The 19,818-nt window shown below is 48.1% G+C and overlaps 1 protein-coding gene across 1 annotated transcript in view; it reads right to left on the reverse strand.

The window, feature by feature from the left end:
* ACBD6 (acyl-CoA binding domain containing 6) overlaps positions 1–14,612 on the reverse strand; it is a 357,145-nt gene extending 342,533 nt beyond the window's left edge. The window contains exon 1 of the mRNA XM_086955446.1: positions 14,122–14,612. Within this exon, the coding sequence (XP_086811572.1) occupies positions 14,122–14,331 (210 nt within the window). The 5' untranslated portion in view covers positions 14,332–14,612. The remainder of the gene's footprint in view (positions 1–14,121) is intronic.
* Between the last annotated feature and the right edge of the window lie 5,206 nt (positions 14,613–19,818).

Raw genomic sequence — 19,818 nt, forward strand, 5'->3', positions numbered from 1 at the left:
GACCCACACACACACAGAGACCCACCCACACACAGAGACCCACACACACACACAGACCCACACAGAGACCCACACACACACACAGAGACCCCCCCACACACACAGAGACCCCCACACACACAGAGACTCACACACACAGAGACCCACACACACAGACACAGAGACACACACACACAGACACAGAGACCCACACACACACAGAGACCCACACACACACAGAGACCCACACACAGAGATCCACACACAAAGACCCGCACACACACAGACTCACACACACACACAGAGACCCACACACACACACAGAGACCCACACACACACAGAGAGACCCACACACACAGACCCACACACACACACACACACACACACAGAGACCCACCACCGCTAAACTCCAGAAGAAACTACAACGAATCCAAAATGCCTCAGCCAGGCTCATATTAGACATCCCACGCAACGAACACATCTCTGGTCACCTTAAAGACCTCCACTGGCTACCCGTCAATAAGAGGATTACTTTCCGACTGCTTACCCACGCACACAAATCACTCTACGACATCGGACCAGATTGCCTCAACTCTCGACTGTCCTTCTACACCCCCTCCCGCCAACTTCGCTCTTCCAGCCAAGCCTTCGCCACTGTACCTCGCATCAACAAGACCACCATGGGAGGCAGATCCTTCTCATACCTGGCTGCCAAAACATGGAACTCACTCCCCGCTTACCTTCGCCTCACCCAGAATCACCTAGCGTTCAGAAAGCAGCTTAAAACGTGGATATTCGACAAATAATCCTCCTCCCCTTCCTAAGCGCCTTGAAACCCTCTGGGTATGTAGTGCGCTATATAAATTTTATGACTTGACTGACTTGACACACACACACACAGAGACCCACACACACACACAGAGACCCACACACACACAGAGACCCACAGAGACCCACACACACACAGAGACCCACACACACACAGAGATCCACACACAAAGATCCACACACAAAGACCCGCACACAAAGACCCGCACACACACAGAGCCATACACACACACACAGCCATACACACACACACAGCCACACACACACAGACCCAAACACACACAGACCCAAACACACACAGACCCACACAGACACAGACCCACACACACACACAGACCCACACACACAGACCCACACACACACACACACACACAGAGCCACACACACACACAGAGCCACACACACACACAGAGCCACACACACACACAGAGCCACACACAGAGCCACACACACACACAGAGCCACACACACACACAGAGAGCCACACACACACACACACACACAGAGAGCCACACACACACACACAGAGAGCCACACACACACACACAGAGAGCCACACACACACACACAGAGAGCCACACACACACACACAGAGAGCCACACACACACACAGAGAGCCACACACACAGAGAGCCACACACACACAGAGAGCCACACACACACAGAGAGCCACACACACACACAGAGAGCCACACACACACAGAGAGCCACACACACACACACAGAGAGCCACACACACACACACAGAGAGCCACACACACACACACAGAGAGCCACACACACACACACAGAGAGCCACACACACACACACACACACAGAGCCACACACACACACACACAGAGAGCCACACACACACACACACACACACACACACAGAGCCACACACACAGCCACACAGAACCAGGACAACTTGCAGAGGACACACAGGGACTGAACCTCCAACACAGATAACTATCTGCAAGAAGCGCCTAAAGTTGCTGTCAGAGGGAGCCCAGGTCAGACTCCCCCTTCCTCCAAGCACATTCAGAGACAACAACCAAAATGTGATAGTGCACCTCCAAGAAGGGAGACCAATCCGGCAAACACACACACTGTCAGCAGTTTTTATCATGGATGAAAAAGCACCGCTGCGAAAGTGAGTCTCCACTGATCATAGGAGATTAGTAAATCGTTGAACTGTCCTCTTATAAAGACGCTGAATCGGGATTAATAAAGTTCAATGTTCTTTTAATAATCCATTTATATAGACACCAGCCAACGCGTTTCGTTCTGTCACCAGAACTTCTTCAGGGCGCAATCAATATTTCAAGGCGTGGGGTATTTCCAAAATGAATTCCTTGTCCAATATTTTTTCGCGTTTTCTATATTGGGTTATCCTACTACGGTGGGCCCATACATTGAGATGTTTCCAAGAGTTTCCAAGTAAGGGTCTAACTTACTTGTTTAGTATAGGACAAGGTATTAACCTTGTACGTTTGAAAAAATCGTTCAGTGCAGTCAAATGGTCCCACCTCTTATTCTTTTCAAAAAACCCAGGTAGATATCTCCTTTTGGCAGTTGCCTGTTGGGTCGATCCCGTAATCCCCAAAGCGGCGTCTCGATATCCAGACGCGTTTCGCAAAATATTGGACAAGGAATTCATTTTGGAAATACTCCACGCCTTGAAATATTGATTGCGCCCTGAAGAAGTTCTGATGACAGAACGAAACGCGTTGGCTGGTGTCTATAAATTTGGATTATTAAAAGAACATTGAACTTTATTAATCACGATTCAGCGTCTTTATAAGAGGACAGTTCAACGATTTACTAATCTCCTATGATCAGTGGAGACTCACTTTCGCAGCGGTGTTTTTTCATCCATGATAAAAATATAGACTCTTTTTCCAAGTTTTTGGATATGCTTTCGGGACAGGGAGCATGTGAGAAGTGCACGCTAGTTAATTGAATATTTTGGTGATATTTGGGTTGGTGCTTTGAAAAAGGAGAGGTCCACTGTCCGAACTGTGTTGTATCAAAAACACTGTCAGCAGTGTACACCTCACCATTCCTGAAGCCTCTTCCCTTCAAAGCCCAATCACCCGCCTAGATAGAACCCAGAACTTGCATATTCCCAGTAGAGAGCCACAGCTGGCGATCCTCGAGCGCACGAACATGTATACTTAGGTGGAAAGTACCACCAGTATCTCCAGTTCCCTCTACAAACATAAGAGCTTCTAGACTGTGGCAAATAAACATTCGATTCATTATAGAAAATCGTAAAATGGATAAATAACCGCAATAAAGGTCTTGGGGTCGGTACACGTCCTTGTGTTAGCGGGTGACCTTGAAATGTAATGCACGTGCCTGCTGCTGTCGTAGTGGGTGCTGTGGTCACAAGCAGCGCAGGCGACCTACCAACCAAGTGCACAAGGACACTAAATATGCACAGAACTGAGCCATAGCTCCACAGAGTACACGCTTTCTGCTGACCACGCTGAGTATGCCTGCGTGCCAACGGTACCAGGCTATTGGACGTACACACGTTAGGACATACACTTTGTTTGCATAACCCAGAGACTCAAGAGGGACCAAAAATACCCTAGAGCATAAGAACTTCACCCAAACATCACCAGCAGATGATATTGTACAAGTAAAGAAGGGCTCTTGTTGGTCGTGGCAAGTTAAGCCGATGCTGAGCAATGACCACTCGTCTGATATCGTCCTCACATCACCTGCATTAAGGCATCCAGCTCTCACCTCAGCGCAAGACCACCACCCGGTCCCCCATGCCCGCCAGCGCGCATCAGCTCCGCTCCAACTGTCCTTAGTACATGGCTCGCCATTTTGTTTCTCTTTGACAGCCACCGAACCCAGGAGGCGGTGCATGGTGCATCCGCCAGGAGGCGACGACGGCAGGGCACCGAATCGCGCGCACAGCCTCTGAAGCTGGAAGGAACGAAGGGCTTGCAGGATGTCACGCCCAACCGGCGGCCATCTTATGGTGCAGAATCCATTATCTTAAGTAGGTGGCAGAAAGCAAAATTCAAAAACTTAAAAACCTAGTACTTTTAAAGCTGTTCTAGAAAATCAATATCTTAAAAATATCATGTAAAAACAAGACTAATAAACCCTATGTGGCGTCCGTTGCACGGGCACTGCCTAGGCCGTAGGGACGCTGTCGCTATTAGGAAACACATACAACACAATGCAGGAGTCCATCGATCACCCCCGCCCTTAATTTATACCCTTGGGCAGGACCAGGCCCTTGGGTTGAAACTGGAATACAAAGTACCGTAGAGGCATGGTGGCACTGTACATCCATATTAACGTTTGTCACAACAGAACAAACTGGAACTCGTAATATACTACAAACATAGGACCTCTGTATTAACTGTGAGAAGGTGAGAAGAGGGGTGGGGGGAGAGGAGGCGACGTCATATTTGGAAGCTAAGCCCCGTCCTTTGCAGACTGGGGGGGGGGGAGTGTTTTTCGAGGTGCGAAAGAAACGAAAAAAACACGCCCCTCAATCCGAAACGGACGGGGCTTAGCTACCAAAAATGACGTCACAGAACCCTCTTCTCCAATGGCTGGCCGCCGTTTAGGCAGCCAGCCAATGGAGAAGAGGGGCGGGTTCAAGCCTCGTTACTCTGAGACACAAGATCTCGCCAGCGCTAGCCGAGACCTAAAAAGTCCCATCAGATGTACTACTTTTATGGTTGCCAGATTAAATTGCACCGAGAAAGCATTTAGTGAAACAAGTACAGTAGGAGTCGGTGACATGTCTTGGCCATTAAACACTGTGCTCTTTTTCCTGACAATATCTCCGGTTTGATTAAGATCACTCTCCTACTGACTGGGAGCAATCAGAATACATTGATTTCTTTCGAATTTGTCTGCTACAGTCTTCTCTGGATTCTGCCTTGCACTGCTGACGTAATGACTTACTGCACCCATTTACTATTTCCAAATGAATAGCCACTTACTGGTGCATTTATTAAACATGTGTGCTCCCTGATGTGTTTTTTAAGAATATTAAATGCCTGCATGATGCTGGCATTTTGAAATATGGGTCATTCAATGCCCAAAAGATGATGGGAGAATACCTCTCTACCCCCCTCCCCCCACACACACCTTTCCCTTTAAAGAGAAAATAAGGTTCTTTTGAAGAGTGGACACACTTTCGAACTGCAAGGACTAAGAGGAGGATAAATGTGATTCAATATAACGAAGAGCACAAAGAAGTCATTCTTATCTGGACTTACAACTTTCTTTGTGCCAACTGACTTTCAAACGTTATGGGTTTTAACCTGGCAAACAATTTCTTAAGTACCAGTTACTTGATTATTCAATATCACTGAACACATTCATAGAAATATACCATCATATTATTATTTTTAACTTAAATTAAAAACTCGGAAATTATTGGATCTCACAGGCAATGCAACATCCTTGAAGATCAAAGAAACGTTCCTGTAAATATAAGACTTCTAAACCTCCTGTACTGCACAAGACTGAGCTCTCCATGCCTGTAAGAGAATTGGCAGATCAATTGAGCATACCCATCTCTCTAAAACAAGGCAGGTAGTATTTGGTTTATAATTTCAGTTGGCCTCTGAAAGTGGGCTACATAAATTAAACCAGATTACATGAAACGCATTTTCGAAGGACAACTTTACCAAAGGGGTAGCTCAAAACCACGCCAACTTACTTACCTTGCTGCCCATTGGGCGAAGTTCCCCCTCCTTGGTCTAAGAATTTTGGGACAATTAACTGACCAACTTCTATATGACCTGCCTTCAAAATCAGTAAAGCCTATCCTCAGCCTTGCAGATCATTAAACTCATGGTGCTAGTTTGATTTGAAATTCCAGAAGAGAGAACTGACAAGACCAACGAGATAAAGCAAGGAGATGAAATCTCTGTTAACGAATTTATGAACATTTATAAGATATTCTGGGAATCAAAAACAACAACCAAGGGAAGACAATGGCGAGATCTTCATGATTCCTGTCCTGCCTAAAATCCTAATAGATTCTGAGATTGCACTAACGGGATCCCTGACACCGATCACAAGGTGGCTGGAAAGAACATAAGCTCTTCTGATTGGACCATTAGCATCACACCTCTGTAGGTCTCAAAAGATGCAAACAAACTTGGCTCTAGTAAACCTGAGAAGTCTCCCAGCCTGAACATGAACATTTCAACAATAAAATCGGGAGAAGCATTTTACTCCATTTCAATCTTTTATCCGTCTTCAGTTTAGCAGAGACACACTGAACTACACTGGACAAGGTATTTGCTGTTATAAAAGCAAACTGAAGGTATGCTTCTCTGGGCCAAAAAGGCTACCAACAGCTTTGGTTAAATCTGAACCAAGATATTGGGCTGACTATTTAATATACTAGTAGTTTTGCCCTCGGAATCATTGCAAGAGTCTATTTTACAACCCATCCACAAGAAGAGCCCCTAGTCAAACCCAGCACACTATCATTTGATCGTCCTTCTTAACAGACCCAAAATATTTTGTTTCGTTTTTAACTGGGAAAATGTACTGACTGGGTCATAAATGCAACATACTTCTTTTTTTTTTTTAAATAAGGTCAATTGTACACATGATTTATAGATTTTAAAACAGCCTTCAATAGCATCAACAGTGGGAAATTATGACAAAAACTAATTAAGTGCAGTATTTATCCAACTCTACGATAGACTATGAGCGTTATACTCTAACACCAGGGTACAAGTGAAAACTGTCAACAACTCCACCGTCACATAACATCTACATAAAAAAAAGGATTAAACCAACGTGTATCCTTGCACTGATATTATCTGTAAGTAGCCAACATAAGCTCCACCTTAAAAACTCTGCAAACCTGTATGTTATACAATATGTGAATACCACAATTGTCTAATACCATGTCAAGATTGGATGGCAGCATACGTTAAAAGTTCTAGGCAATTACTTCAAACAAAGCAAACTAGAAATGCACCACTCAAGATCAAAAGTGGTAGTTTTTGCTCGTCAGCAAAAATTGATGGTCCTGTGGAAACTGCACTACATGGATTTAGAGTGTGTTACAACCTACAAGCACCCTGGAGTTTCATTCCACTAAGGTGGCTCCTTCTAAACACAACTTGCCTTACTAGAAATCAAAACTGTGCCCTTAAAGTTTGTATTCCTGAAATTATCTTAAATATAGCTGGTCATTTCAGAAACACATATTTGATGCAATAAGCACAACGTTTCTGAAAATGCTGAATTATAGTATTGAAGTACTTGCAGGCCAATTTGATTCTTAGCTAAACAAAACTCAATGTAACTTGTTTGTATGTTATTTTTTTTTCAGAACCAATTTTATTGATTATTCAAATATGATTGCAAGATATCCACAGTACTCCGAACACCGGAGGGGCCGTGAGCATATAATCAAGAAGCAAAATATAGCAATCAATACAGTAAGTAGGATCAGATATTAACATTAAACTACCCGTACCCCCCCAACCCCATAACACCCCCCCCCCCCCCCCGGATCCCACCCTAGCCCCGTTCAGGATGGTCGCCCGGATCCAAGCTAATCAGTCTATGCTACAGTGGTAGTACATTCTCACCCCCACCCTGGTGCTCAGGACAAGTGATCTCCGGCTATATCTTGCCACCGCGGCGGGTCCAGCCACAGCCCCCTGTATTCCGCCCACCTTTTCCAAATTTTATAGTGCTTCCTAGGGCAGCCACGGGCCTCAAACACTGGACGTTCCAGCCCCATATAGTAGTCTAAGCCCCGTTTCCACACCTCTATCGGGGGAGCCCTAGGGTCCTTCCAGGCGCGGGCCACATCCCTCTTGGCCACCGTAAGACCCAGAAGTAACAGGTGTTGTTTGTATATGTTGCCACCCACCTGCTCCAGGACATGCAGGAGACCCAACTGCGATGTACGGGGGAGCTGCCAACCCAGCACCTCATCCAAACAGTCCCATACACGCCCCCAATATCTCTCCAGCGCCCCACAGGACCACACAGTATGAAGGAACGTACCCACTTCCCTGCCACACCTCAGACAATCGGGGGGAGGCAATCAGTCCGGCCCGCCACAGCCTCTCTCTTGTGTAGTAAGCCCTGTGTAAGTATTTAAATTGAATAAAGCGCAGTCGTACGGCTATGGCCGCCTCCCTAGGAGCTGCGAGGGCCTCCCTCCATCCATCCTCGTCAATTTCTCCAACATCCCGCTCCCAAGTAGACCGCAAGCCTTCTAGAGAGGAGGAACAATGAATAACCAGTGACTGATAGATGCGGGATATCTTCTTTTCCGTCAATTCTCCCATAAATAATTTGGCTTCTAGAGGACTAAATTCCGGTAGGGAGTCCAGTCCCTCCAAGGCAGGAGAGATAGCGTGTCGGAACTGCAGGTACTTGAAGAACTGGGTATGCGGCATATCATACTCATTCCTCAGTTCCTGGAAGGATTTAAGGGTCGTGCCCCTCATGACATGCCCCAGCGCCAAGATCCCTATCACGTCCCAGCCGCGAAACCCCTGCAAGGTCGACAGGGCCGGCTGGCGGCCATTCTGCCACAGCTGAGTCTCCCCAGTGAGCTTATTCCACCATCCCATAAGGCAAAGGGCTCGACGCCAAACTTGGAAGACGACCTGCGTAACCACCGGGAGCTTCTTCCTCTTTCCCGCCGAGTACAGCAACATGTGCAAAGTATCTGGTTCCATTAAATATCGCTCCAGAGCGTACGCCGGATCGCCCCGATCTCCATACCACCATTCATTAAGTATCAAGAGATGGGACGCTTGGTAGTAGGAGAGGATATCCGAGGATGCCAGGCCATCGCAGTACGAAGAAAGGAAACAGGTGCGAAGGGCCACGCGAATAGCACCTCCTGCCCAGAGAAAGCGGCCCAGCGCCGAGTTAACTTGACGGAACCATTGCGGCGAGATGGGATAGGGGTGGTCCTGTAGCTGGTAGAGCAGACGAGGGAGAGCCACCATCTTAAAGATGGCCGACCGGCCATATAAATTCAAGGGCATACGGGACCAAGTTTTCATATCCGATCGGACCCTGTCCCAGACCGGAACTATATTACGCTCCCACGAGACACTAGGGATGTCTGTTATGAATACCCCAAGATATTTAATGCCTCCTGTCGCCTCCTGCAGGTCAGACGCCCAAGCACCAAGTGTCACACCGCTGCCCAGGGTCCACAAGGTGGATTTCTTTACATTGAGGTTAAGCCCCGAAACCTGTCCAAACACCCTCATGATGTCAAGAACTCTCGGGCCCGACCTATTGAGATCTGTAAGAAAGAATAGCACGTCGTCTGCGTAGAGCGCAATTCTATCTGACGGCCCAGCTTCCCACTCAAACCCCTTCATCTGCGCGTCTATATGCTCCCATGCCGCGAGAGGTTCCATCGCAAGAGCGAATAAGTACGGCGAGAGTGGGCATCCCTGACGGGTACCCCGCCCGATGGGGAAGGCGCCCGAAATCGCACCGGCCACTCGCACAGACGGGGTCAAATCAGTATACAGCAGTCGTATATATGAGAGAAAGTGAGGGCCGAGATTTAGACGAGATAGAAGCGTCTGCAAGTAAGCCCAACTCAATGAATCAAAGGCTCGATCAATATCGGCCAACAAAAGCGCCGCCTGGGAGCCAGTGGCTCGCATCATTTCCAAGGCCACTTGGGCCCGCCTACTGTTATGTCTGGTGGCCCTGTGTGGCATAAAGCCTGCCTGGTCCGGGTGGACCAGAGTGGTGATCAATGGGAGGAGGCGGTTGGCGAGCGCCTTCGCCAATATCTTCGCCTCGATATTCAGAAGTGAAATAGGGCGATACCATTCATGGCAATCCGGTGGCCTTCCCGGTTTGCAGAACACCACGATCTCGGCGTGCCTCCAGGTGGCAGATGGCCTAGCTCCCTAGCAGCATCTAATGCCTTCTTGAAAAGTGCCCTAACTGGAGATGGTATTTCCTGAAGAACTCACAAGGGAAACCGTTCGGCCCTGGGGCCTTCCCAGCGTTCAGTTCACCAAGTGCCTTACCCAATTCTTCCAGGGACAATGGAATCTCCAGACGATCCCGCTCCTCATCGGAGACTCCCCGTGGTGGGAGATCCGCTAAGAATTTGTCCACATCCTCGGCAGGGAGAGAATCTCTAGGAGCATATTGAGATTCATAATAGCGTGCAAAGCTGTCGGCAATGACCCTGGGATCTGATAGAGAATTCCCGGCCTCGTCCCTTAGTGCTGGCAACGTCTGAGCCTGGAACGCGCCCTGGCATAGTCTATATAACATTGAGCTGGATTTGTCCCCCCACTGGTAAATTCTACTCTGCGTTGCAAGCCATATGTGGCGAGACTCCTCAAGTTGAAGGGAAGCAGCATCCCTCTGCGCCTGCAACAGCTGTCGTATATCCTCCTCCGCTCCGGTTTCGGTGGAACGTGTCTCTAGAGTGCGGACACGATCTGCCGCCCTCTCTAGATCCTCTCCCCGCGCCCTACGGGCCTTCGCGCACCAGGCTATATCTACTCCCCTGAGGGTAGGCTTCATAGCTTCCCAGAGGGTCACCACATCCGATCCTGACCTTTCATTTTCCTCCCAGTAGTGAGCTATGGCCTCCCGCATATGGGATTGGTAGTCATCCTGTTGTAGGTTCCAGGTAGAGAGGTGCCAGGTAGAGAGGCACCATCGAAAAGGCTGCCGCCTCTTGTCCAGGAGGATATCTATTGCAACGGGGGAGTGGTCAGAGAGCCCACGCGGCAGTATAGCCGTCGAAGCCACTCTTCCCGTCTTGGTGCAGGGGACGAACAGATAGTCTAACCGTGAGATGGACTGATGGACAGCCAAAACATACGTATGTGTGTGTTGATAGCGCCATGCATCCGTCCAACCCTTGCCTCTCACCATGTCATTCAATCTCGTGGGGGCAGCTACCATCTGACCGCCATGCGGCCTGTAGCGATCCACAGTCCCATCCATAACGTCATTCCAATCGCCTCCAATCACAGCCAGCACGTCCGGAATCTCGGCCCAGACAGTGAACAACTTCTCCACCAAGGACCATTGCAACGGGGGGGGAGGGGGCATACACACTGCCAAAGACCACCGGTTCCCCATCAATCATTCAACAAAGACATATCTGCCCTGGGCGTCAATCCAATGGGCAGAATGCACATACAACACTCTGCGGTGAATCATAACCGCCACACCCCGGGATCCCCGGACAAAACCAGCATGGAACACCTGATGATAACCATAGCGCTGTAAACTAAGAGTCTTGGTCCCTAGGAGATGAGTCTCCTGCAACAACAAGACATCAGCCCTCTCCTTTTTCCCTTGTCGCAGAACAGCGCCTCTTTTAATTTTATCTAGCATGCCCCTCACATTCCAGCTCACTATTCGCAGCGTAGCCCTGCGAAGCTCCGAATCTGAATCCCTATCCGCCATCAACTGGGAAAATCAACAATCGCCCGGGTGTAGGTGAGTGCAACTGTCCAAAGAACATGAATCGAGCCTGGGGACCATCGTGTGTGAACGAGCTACCCCTGTAAACCCAAACTTTGTGCATCCCCCACCCCCTGCCCCCGAATCCAACCCCAACCCAACTCCCGGAAAACTGGCCTCCTCCCTCCCCTATACCTCAACAACATTGAAGTACCTGTCGCGGTGCAGGACTGCCCCAACCCCAAACAGGAGGTCAGCGGCCACCCACTCCAATGGATTCCCAACAACCACACCCTCAACCCCCAACCAACCCCGCTAGGGGGGAATTAAAGTCTGCGGGCGACTGGACTACTGCTACCCTGGGGCAGTAGTCCACCTTGCCATCTCACAGCCCCCCCACCCCCCACCCCGCATCACATAACTGCTGATCAAATCCATAGCTTGTATGTTATTTTGACTCTCGTTTCACCACCCAGGACCATATTTGTCTACAATGTAAGCCTGAAGCCAGGCACTATTAACGAAAGAGGCTATTCTAAGGTATTGGTTTAAATTAAGAAGCAAACCTGGGGACATTTAGGGAAATTTAGTGCATGAACCTAAGTTAACCTGTCCATGCAAATGCAACCCCATGGCCTGTGGCAGAAGATTCAGTCTTATCCCAGCTTAATCTGCGGTCAATATGGGACCAGGGCTCACTCTAACATGGTTTTAAAATAGTCTTAAAGAAACAAGTCAGTTCTGTTTCAAGTTAATGAAAATCGTAAGCTGTGCGGTAGTGAAATTTCCTCAATGCTTGCTAAGGAATTTGGCTTACTACTTTAATCTATTTATGTTGTTTTATTAACAAGCTTTTAATTAATCATCAATACATTTTTAATCACACACACATAGTGGTCTATCTGCAACAAAGACACTTGAGCCAGTGATATTCTGCATTATTAACAGTAAGCTGAAGTGTGAAAATACAATTTTTGGTCCGGACAGATGAATTACTCTCTGTCTATGAATTAAATTATTTGAGCAGCAAACCCAAACAGATAGAAGTGCATTTGTAATGTTGTGGATCAGCCGCAAAAGGAATACAATGGACTGGAACCGCTGTGTGTAATGTCTCATAAGTGAAACAAGCATTTGCAATTCTTTTGAAAACCAGCAAGCGGTGCGTAAACACGCACCTTGTACTTTGTTGCTTACGAGAAGCAAGACTGGCAGTAACTGCACCTCTTTTACTGCCAGTCTTGCTTCTCGTAATAAAGCACTATAAGTACAAATTGAGTGTTAACGCACCGCTTGCAGGTTTTCAAAACATATAAATAAAAGGCATGGTCATTTACGATGCCAATAGCTCAAACGCTCGCAAATGCGAGACCTACTGCATTGCAAATGTTTGTTGAGCTCTGAGACACAGGAGGCAGCAGCCATAGGAAGGCCGGGACCGTGACGTCAGGCCGTGTGTTTCAAAAGCAGGAGGGAGGGGGAAAACAGCTGCAGCCAAAACAGACCTCGATCTTTGAATGCACAGCAAATGTGGCCAGTTAAGAGCTAGAATTACAGCCCGGTTTACAACAGAGCTCTGTAAACCACGAGCACTGGTCTTGACTGCTCCAGCTTAAGAAAGAAATAGTGCTCACAAGCTCTGAGTAACAACACATGCAACAGGGGGCAGTCCTTAAAAATGTGTGGAGCTTTGAAAGCCCATATCCTGAATACAGCATGTCTCGCACAGACCTAAAAAGGGGTCCTGTTGGTCCCGACTGTCCATTGTAGGTAAAGTAACCGCTGCCAAAAGACTGCAGTTCCGATGTGCCCCGACAGTGGGCTTAGCGCTTCCCCCGTCGCCCCAAAGTTGTCAGCCTATAGTTAACCCAGGGAGTCGTCGACAAGTAATTGGAACCATCGGACTTAGGTACTTAATCTGGGTCGGCTAAGGGTCTGATGTAGAATCCAACAGTTGTCATCTGGCTCCGCAGCGTGGGTGTGGATGTCGAACTTCTACACGTCTGGACAATAGTAGTTAACACAGTCAGTCTTGTAACTATATAGTTGCACTAATGGTTTTACTTGGTTTTGGCCGAGAGAGGGGGGGTATTTTACTGCATTTTATTGTAATTCATTGTATTTTACACTGTAAAGATTTTAAGTAATCAGACAGTTTACCAAATACAGCGCTGCCAAAAGATGCTTAAGAGTGCGGGAGGGCAGAATCAAGGTGCTTCTCTAGTCGAAGATTCCGAAGAATGCGGGAAGGGTTACTGCTAAGCAGAAACAAGATATCAAAGTACAGTAGTGTAAAAGGAAACATTCTTGAAAAGAGATGCTACCAGAATCGTTGATTGGGGTCTATGTTACTGCAGTTGGCCACCTTAATAAAAAAAGACTGGAAATGCTGAAAAGAGCTTATTTACAAACTTAAGAGCTGTGAGTGGACGTCTCCATGGGATGCCTTGAGTCAGAACAGTTTAAGCATGCTGAGAATTTGGAACCACACATCCGATAAATGTTCCATAGATGTACAAGTCAAAAGGAGGCACGTTATACCACAGAGGGATACCAGTTAGTCTGCACACTGACTGATGCATTTTAGTAAATCAGACTAAAGTAAAGACGAGGACAGTACTGTATGGTTAAATACCCAAACTGGGCACTAAAAAACAAGAACGTGAATCAATGATTTGCATAGTAATGGGAGATACCACTTGTAACGTAGCGGTATTTGTTGAAATGCATAGCAGGTAGGCTAAAAGGTAACTTAATTCTGTCCGCCTAAATTTGTGACTTGCAGATTCACAGAACTGTCTGATGAAGTCCCATTAAACCTTCAGCCACAGCAATTGCTACAAACAATATATTCCAATACGTTGGGTGCTTCCCAGGGCGGCATTACCTGCTTATACCTGGCATACAGGTAAAGGAGCTGCTCTCTACTGGCCGCATGCACCATCCCCTGCAAGCGGTCTGCTGCCTGCTGGAAGTGAGAGGACAGCAGCTTGTAGTCCTCCTCCTCATCTTCTGGGTTGGGGTCCGATGAGTCAAAAGAGTCGTCACCGGAGCTATGATCACTCAAAGCCTCGCCGCTCATGAACACCGAGGCCATGGCTCAGCAGGTGTCTGGTTCCCTTTCCCCTCTAGGGATGCTTCACAGCCTGGCTCTGTCCCGTGGTACTAAAGTGCTGGTGCTCGCACCCCACCAGAGCGCTTCTATGTTTCCGCTAGGCCTACATGCCAATACTCTCGAATCACGAGGGAAGATCCTTCTCCAAACAGATTTCAAACACCTGATCGACTATATTTTCCAGACTCTAAACAACGTTTTATAAGAAGTCGACAGGAGGTCATGAGGAAGCGGGTTTCAAACAGATTGACACGGTATGGGGCGGTGCAAGAAGGGTGTTTGCAGCGGTACTTCCCACTAAGCTCTGCCATTGGTTAGAAATCAAAACCCGCCTCCAAAAAGGTTGCTAGGCATTTCCCAAAGAAACATGGCGCACCGGAAAAGACCTCCTCCGAGCCATACCGGAAAAGTACTTCCGGTGCTCCAGAAGGCAGCCTGTTCTTGTGTGCTGCGCAGTCGCTACTCACTATTTAAGAACGAGCGTGTGAGAAGAGTCTGAAAATTAAAACCACGATAGAGTTACTAGGTGGACTTATCGTCTGACTGACAGTCGGGTAGATGCCACTGAGCTCTGAGTTGGCAGTTACGATGTCAAACTCATGTTGCGGTAGAAGTTCTGCAAATTTGGGGACATATTTTTCACATTTATGAGCGAAAGTAGGTAAATTATGTCAGGAAACGACAGTAAGCGAGCATATTAAAGTTTCCCGAACCAGACCAGTACCTAAGATAATTCTAATGTGTTTTTAGAATTATGGAATGTTGAGAAAGCAAACCACGTGGAATCTGTTTGGCGTCTGTCACCTTGTGCACACCTGTCTTCTGCTACAGTTTATGAGTCATAAGCAACTCTTATGATGCACGTGTTTTTTTCTCGCTTCTTTGTATATTGATACCAGGGTGCCTGGAGATTGCCAAAACAATCAGTAGAAAACTAAAATCCATGGAAACTAAGACATATACAGTTAATTCTAAAATATCTGAACTGTAGATCTGCACTGTCTCTGTATGAGCGTTGACACTTTTGGTGTCAGATCAGTGGCAAGATTCATGACCAGGCACTGCGAGAATACTGCCGCAGGCTGGAAGGTGCTAGACAGTGGACTCTGGAGCGCAGAAAGGGATGAGGAACTGTACATCTGTTAGGTTTATGTTGAGTATGGCTGCATCTGAGCTTCCGAGACAGGCCATAGAGTTTAGTTCAGGGTTAGCCTTTGAGACTTAGGACCTAGGACACTAGTATAGCAGCTTTTGTATTAACAGAAGGCGGCGTTGTACACATCAGGTAGTGTCTGGGGAGAGTGCATTGTGTATGTAAATTTGTTGGATACTGAGTTCACATGGGACACAGTGAACTTGCTTGAGACCCATTATAAAGGCGGCTCTGCAAGTACCACACATTAGGCGTTAGATTCAAGCATTTACTTGCTGGTGGCCGCATCACTGCACTAAAATGCACTAGTCACATATATTAAAGTTCCTGGGACCGACATGTGCACACTCAGGTACTGCAGCATTCTTATAAACAGTGCAATTTATTTTGGATGGCTCTCTACTCCTGACTGTGCAGTATCTCTGGCCAGCCTCTGGATGAGTGTTTATTTTAAAAGTGACAGCGCTGCCCAGCCTTCTCTAATCTGCCGGAACGACACAGTCACACTGGCAATTCAGTGAAGACATCACTGACTTCATCAGCCCACACGCCCTTCACTCCGAGGTCTACATTCTACTGGGAGACCTCAACTTCCACCTGGAAAAGAACAACAACAGCAACACCACCACCCTTCTGGACAACCTCGCCAATCTCGGACTCAAACAACTTGTTGACACCCCCACCCACTATGCCGGGCACACGCTCAACCCAATCTTCATCTCCAGCAAGCACATCTCCTTCAATCATACCACAGTTTTCCATTGGACGGATCACAGCTGCGTTCACTTCGACTACAAAAAGACTACCACCCACAACCAATTCCCCACAGAAACTGGAACAAAATTACCACCGACCAGCTCTTCACATTGCTTCACCAAAACCCTCCTGCAAAATCATCTGACCCAAACCTTGCAGCCACCAACCTCACACAATGGATCACCCACAGCGCTGACGAATTAGCACCCTTGAAAAAACATCAAATCAAACAAGATAGCAAAAAAGCCCCCTGGTTCAACAATGACCTTAAGAATTCCAAGAAGATCTGCCGCACCCTCGAGAAAGCCTGGAGAAAAAACCCAACCACTGACAACCTGGCCACCTTCAAGAACGCCACCCGCAAACACCACCAACTGATCCGATCCACCAAGAAATCAGCATTCAAGGATCGACTTGACAACAACGCCCACAACAGCAAGGAACTATTCAACATCGTCAAAGAATTTACCAACCCCACCGCCGGCACTAACAACATCACTCCCTCCCAAGACCTCTGCGACTCCCTAGCCTCATTCTTCCACAACAAAATTGCTGGCATACATAACAGCTTTGAAAACCAGCCCGGAGACCAGTCCACCCCACCCACCTCCGAACTAAAACCCCCCTCCAACAACCTTTGCGCCTGGAACCCAATCACCACTGAAGACACCATCCGCCTGATGAACTCCATCCACTCAGGATCGCCAACCGACCCATGTCCCCACCACATTTTCAACAAAGCAGACTCCATCATCGCACCCCATCTCCGAGACGTCATCAACTGCTCCCTCAACTCCGCTACCTTCCCGGAAAGCTGGAAACATGCCGAACTCAGCGCCCTCCTGAAGAAACCTACAGCAGACCCCACTGAACTTAAGAACTACCGCCCCATCTCGCTCCTCCCATTCCCTGCCAAAGTCATTGAGAAAGCCGTCAACAATCAACTCGCCGCCTTCCTCGAATCCAACAAATCCCTCGACCCTTCACAGTCCGACTTCCGAGCCAAACACAGCACCGAGACCGCCCTCATCGCAGCAACAGACGACATTCGAACACTACTGGACAACGGAGAAACAGCTGTCCTCATCCTACTTGACCTCTCCGCCGCCTTCGACACAGTCTGTCATAGCACCCTTATACAATGCCTCAGCAACTCCGGAATACAAGGAAAAGGATTGTACTGGATCATCTCGTTCCTCGCCGGAAGAACCCAGAGAGTCCGCCTCCCCCCTTTTAAATCAGAGGCCACCGAAGTCATCTGCGGCGTACCACAAGGTTCATCACTCAGTCCCACCCTCTTCAACGTATACATGAGTCCCCTCGCATCCATCGCGCGCCAACACAACCTTAACATCATATCCTACGCAGACGACACCCAGCTGATCCTCTCCCTCACCAAAGACCCAAACACCGCCAAAACCAACCTACACGAAGGGATGAAAGAAGTAGCCGAATGGATGAAGATCAGCCGTTTAAAACTGAACTCGGACAAAACGGAAGTCCTCATATTATGATCATCCCCCTCCGCCTGGGACGACTCATGGTGGCCACCAGCCCTGGGTAACGCACCCATACCTTCGTACCACGCACGTAACCTGGGCTTCATCCTGGACTCCTCCCTCTCGATGACCAGACAAGTCAACGCCGTCTCATCATCATGCTTTAACATCCTACGCATGCTCAAAAAAATCTTCAGTTGGATCCCCACCGAATGAAGAAAGACGGTCACCCACGCACTGATCACAAGCCGACTGGACTACGGAAACACTCTGTACGCCGGAACCACAGCCAAACTGCAGAAAAAACTCCAACGCATCCAAAACGCCTCAGCCAGACTCATACTAGACATCCCCCGCCAAGCTCACATTTCCGGTCACCTGAAAGACCTCCACTGGCTCCCCGTCAACAAGAGAATAATGTTCCGTCTCCTCACCCACGCACACAAAGCCCTCTACGACCTAGGACCCGAATGCCTCAATACGCGCCTGTCCTTTTACACCCCCACCCGCCAACTACGATCGTCCAATCAAGCCCTCGCCACAATTCCACGCATCCATAGATCCACCATGGGGGGAAGATCCTTCTCCTACTTAGCGGCCAAAACCTGGAATTCTCTCCCCACCCATCTCCGTCTTACACAGAACCACCTCTCCTTCAGAAAACTACTAAAAACTTGGATATTCGATAAATAAGTACCCTCCTCCCTCAAGCGCTTCGAGACCTTCTGGGTGAGCAGTGCGCTATACAAATGCTAAACTTGAAACTTGAACCAGATTCTGCCTGCTGCTGCGGTCAGACTATCACTGTCCAAGGCCTCCAGGCATGCACCTCAGCCCAGCACAAACCAGTCTGCATCCTGGCAGAGTTGCGTATGACAGCAATTGAAGATACTTTGCAGGCACAGTCTGCCCTGGCAGTCACCTATGGCTTTTGTTGGCATAGGTGAGTTCAGCATGCCTCAACCGAGAAAGCTGACGTCTTCAGGGACTTCCACTTTTAGTTGCAGTCTCCCAGTCACTGGGGTGTTTCTAATGTACTTTTTTCCTTAAGCTGACCCACAATCAAACTAATACTGCTACTAATTTTTTTAGTTTTCCAAATTGAAGCACCTGGATTTCAAGTAACAGAGTACACACTTCAAAAGGGAAAGATAAACGCAAGTAAAGTAGTGAGTGGGAAATTTACATTATGAAGCCTCAGTTAATACAATCACTGTAGATGTCTTTGGGTATGTAACCAGAGAGGAACATAATTGAATTCTGGTTGGCACAGTAGCTGATTATTGTATTTATAGTCCCAGACTGTGACTGAAAGCGCAATGCATTTGCAAATACTTTTAAAACTGTATTTCACACAGTATCAATAGGCTGCTGCAAAATCTGCAAAGAAATCTAGTGTTAAATATGAAACAATTTTGAAATATTACAATATATATATTATGGGGTCGATTCCAATCCGGTAAAAACCGCTCCGAATAGCCGTTCGGATCGTTTTTCCCATACGATTCGTACCCTGCAACGTTTCCTGTACGTACGACGAAGTACGATTCGTACCAGCAGCTGGACTCCGTACGAATCGTACAGAGACCGTACAACGCTAATCTCAGTACGATTGTCACTCGGAACCCGCTGTACGCGACATATGTACGGTTCGCGGCTAGTTTATACGACCCAGCAAGTACGATACGTGTTGGGTACGCACCGTACAGCCCTTTTTCTATGGGACCTGAAAACAGCCGTAAAAGCAGAGTTTACGGCGAAACAGGTACGGAACGCCCCCCCCTGGGTACGGCGCGTACCCCCCATGATCGCAGGGGTACGCGCCGTACACCCAGCGTACATGGGTACGCACCGTACCCCATGTACGCTGGGTGTACGGTGCGTATCCCATGTACGCTGGGTGTACGGCGCGTACCCCCCATGATCGCAGGGTTACGCGCCGTAACCCTGCGATCATGGGGGGTACGCGCTGTAAGGTGTGTATGCGATTGTGCACTTTTCCGTACGAATCGCCCTTACCTGACGTGGCCCGTACGAATCGCGTCCTCATACCCCGGTCCG

Source organism: Lissotriton vulgaris, chromosome 1_1, assembly GCF_964263255.1.
Source record: "Lissotriton vulgaris chromosome 1_1, aLisVul1.2, whole genome shotgun sequence".
NCBI classification, from domain to species: Eukaryota; Metazoa; Chordata; class Amphibia; order Caudata; family Salamandridae; genus Lissotriton; species Lissotriton vulgaris.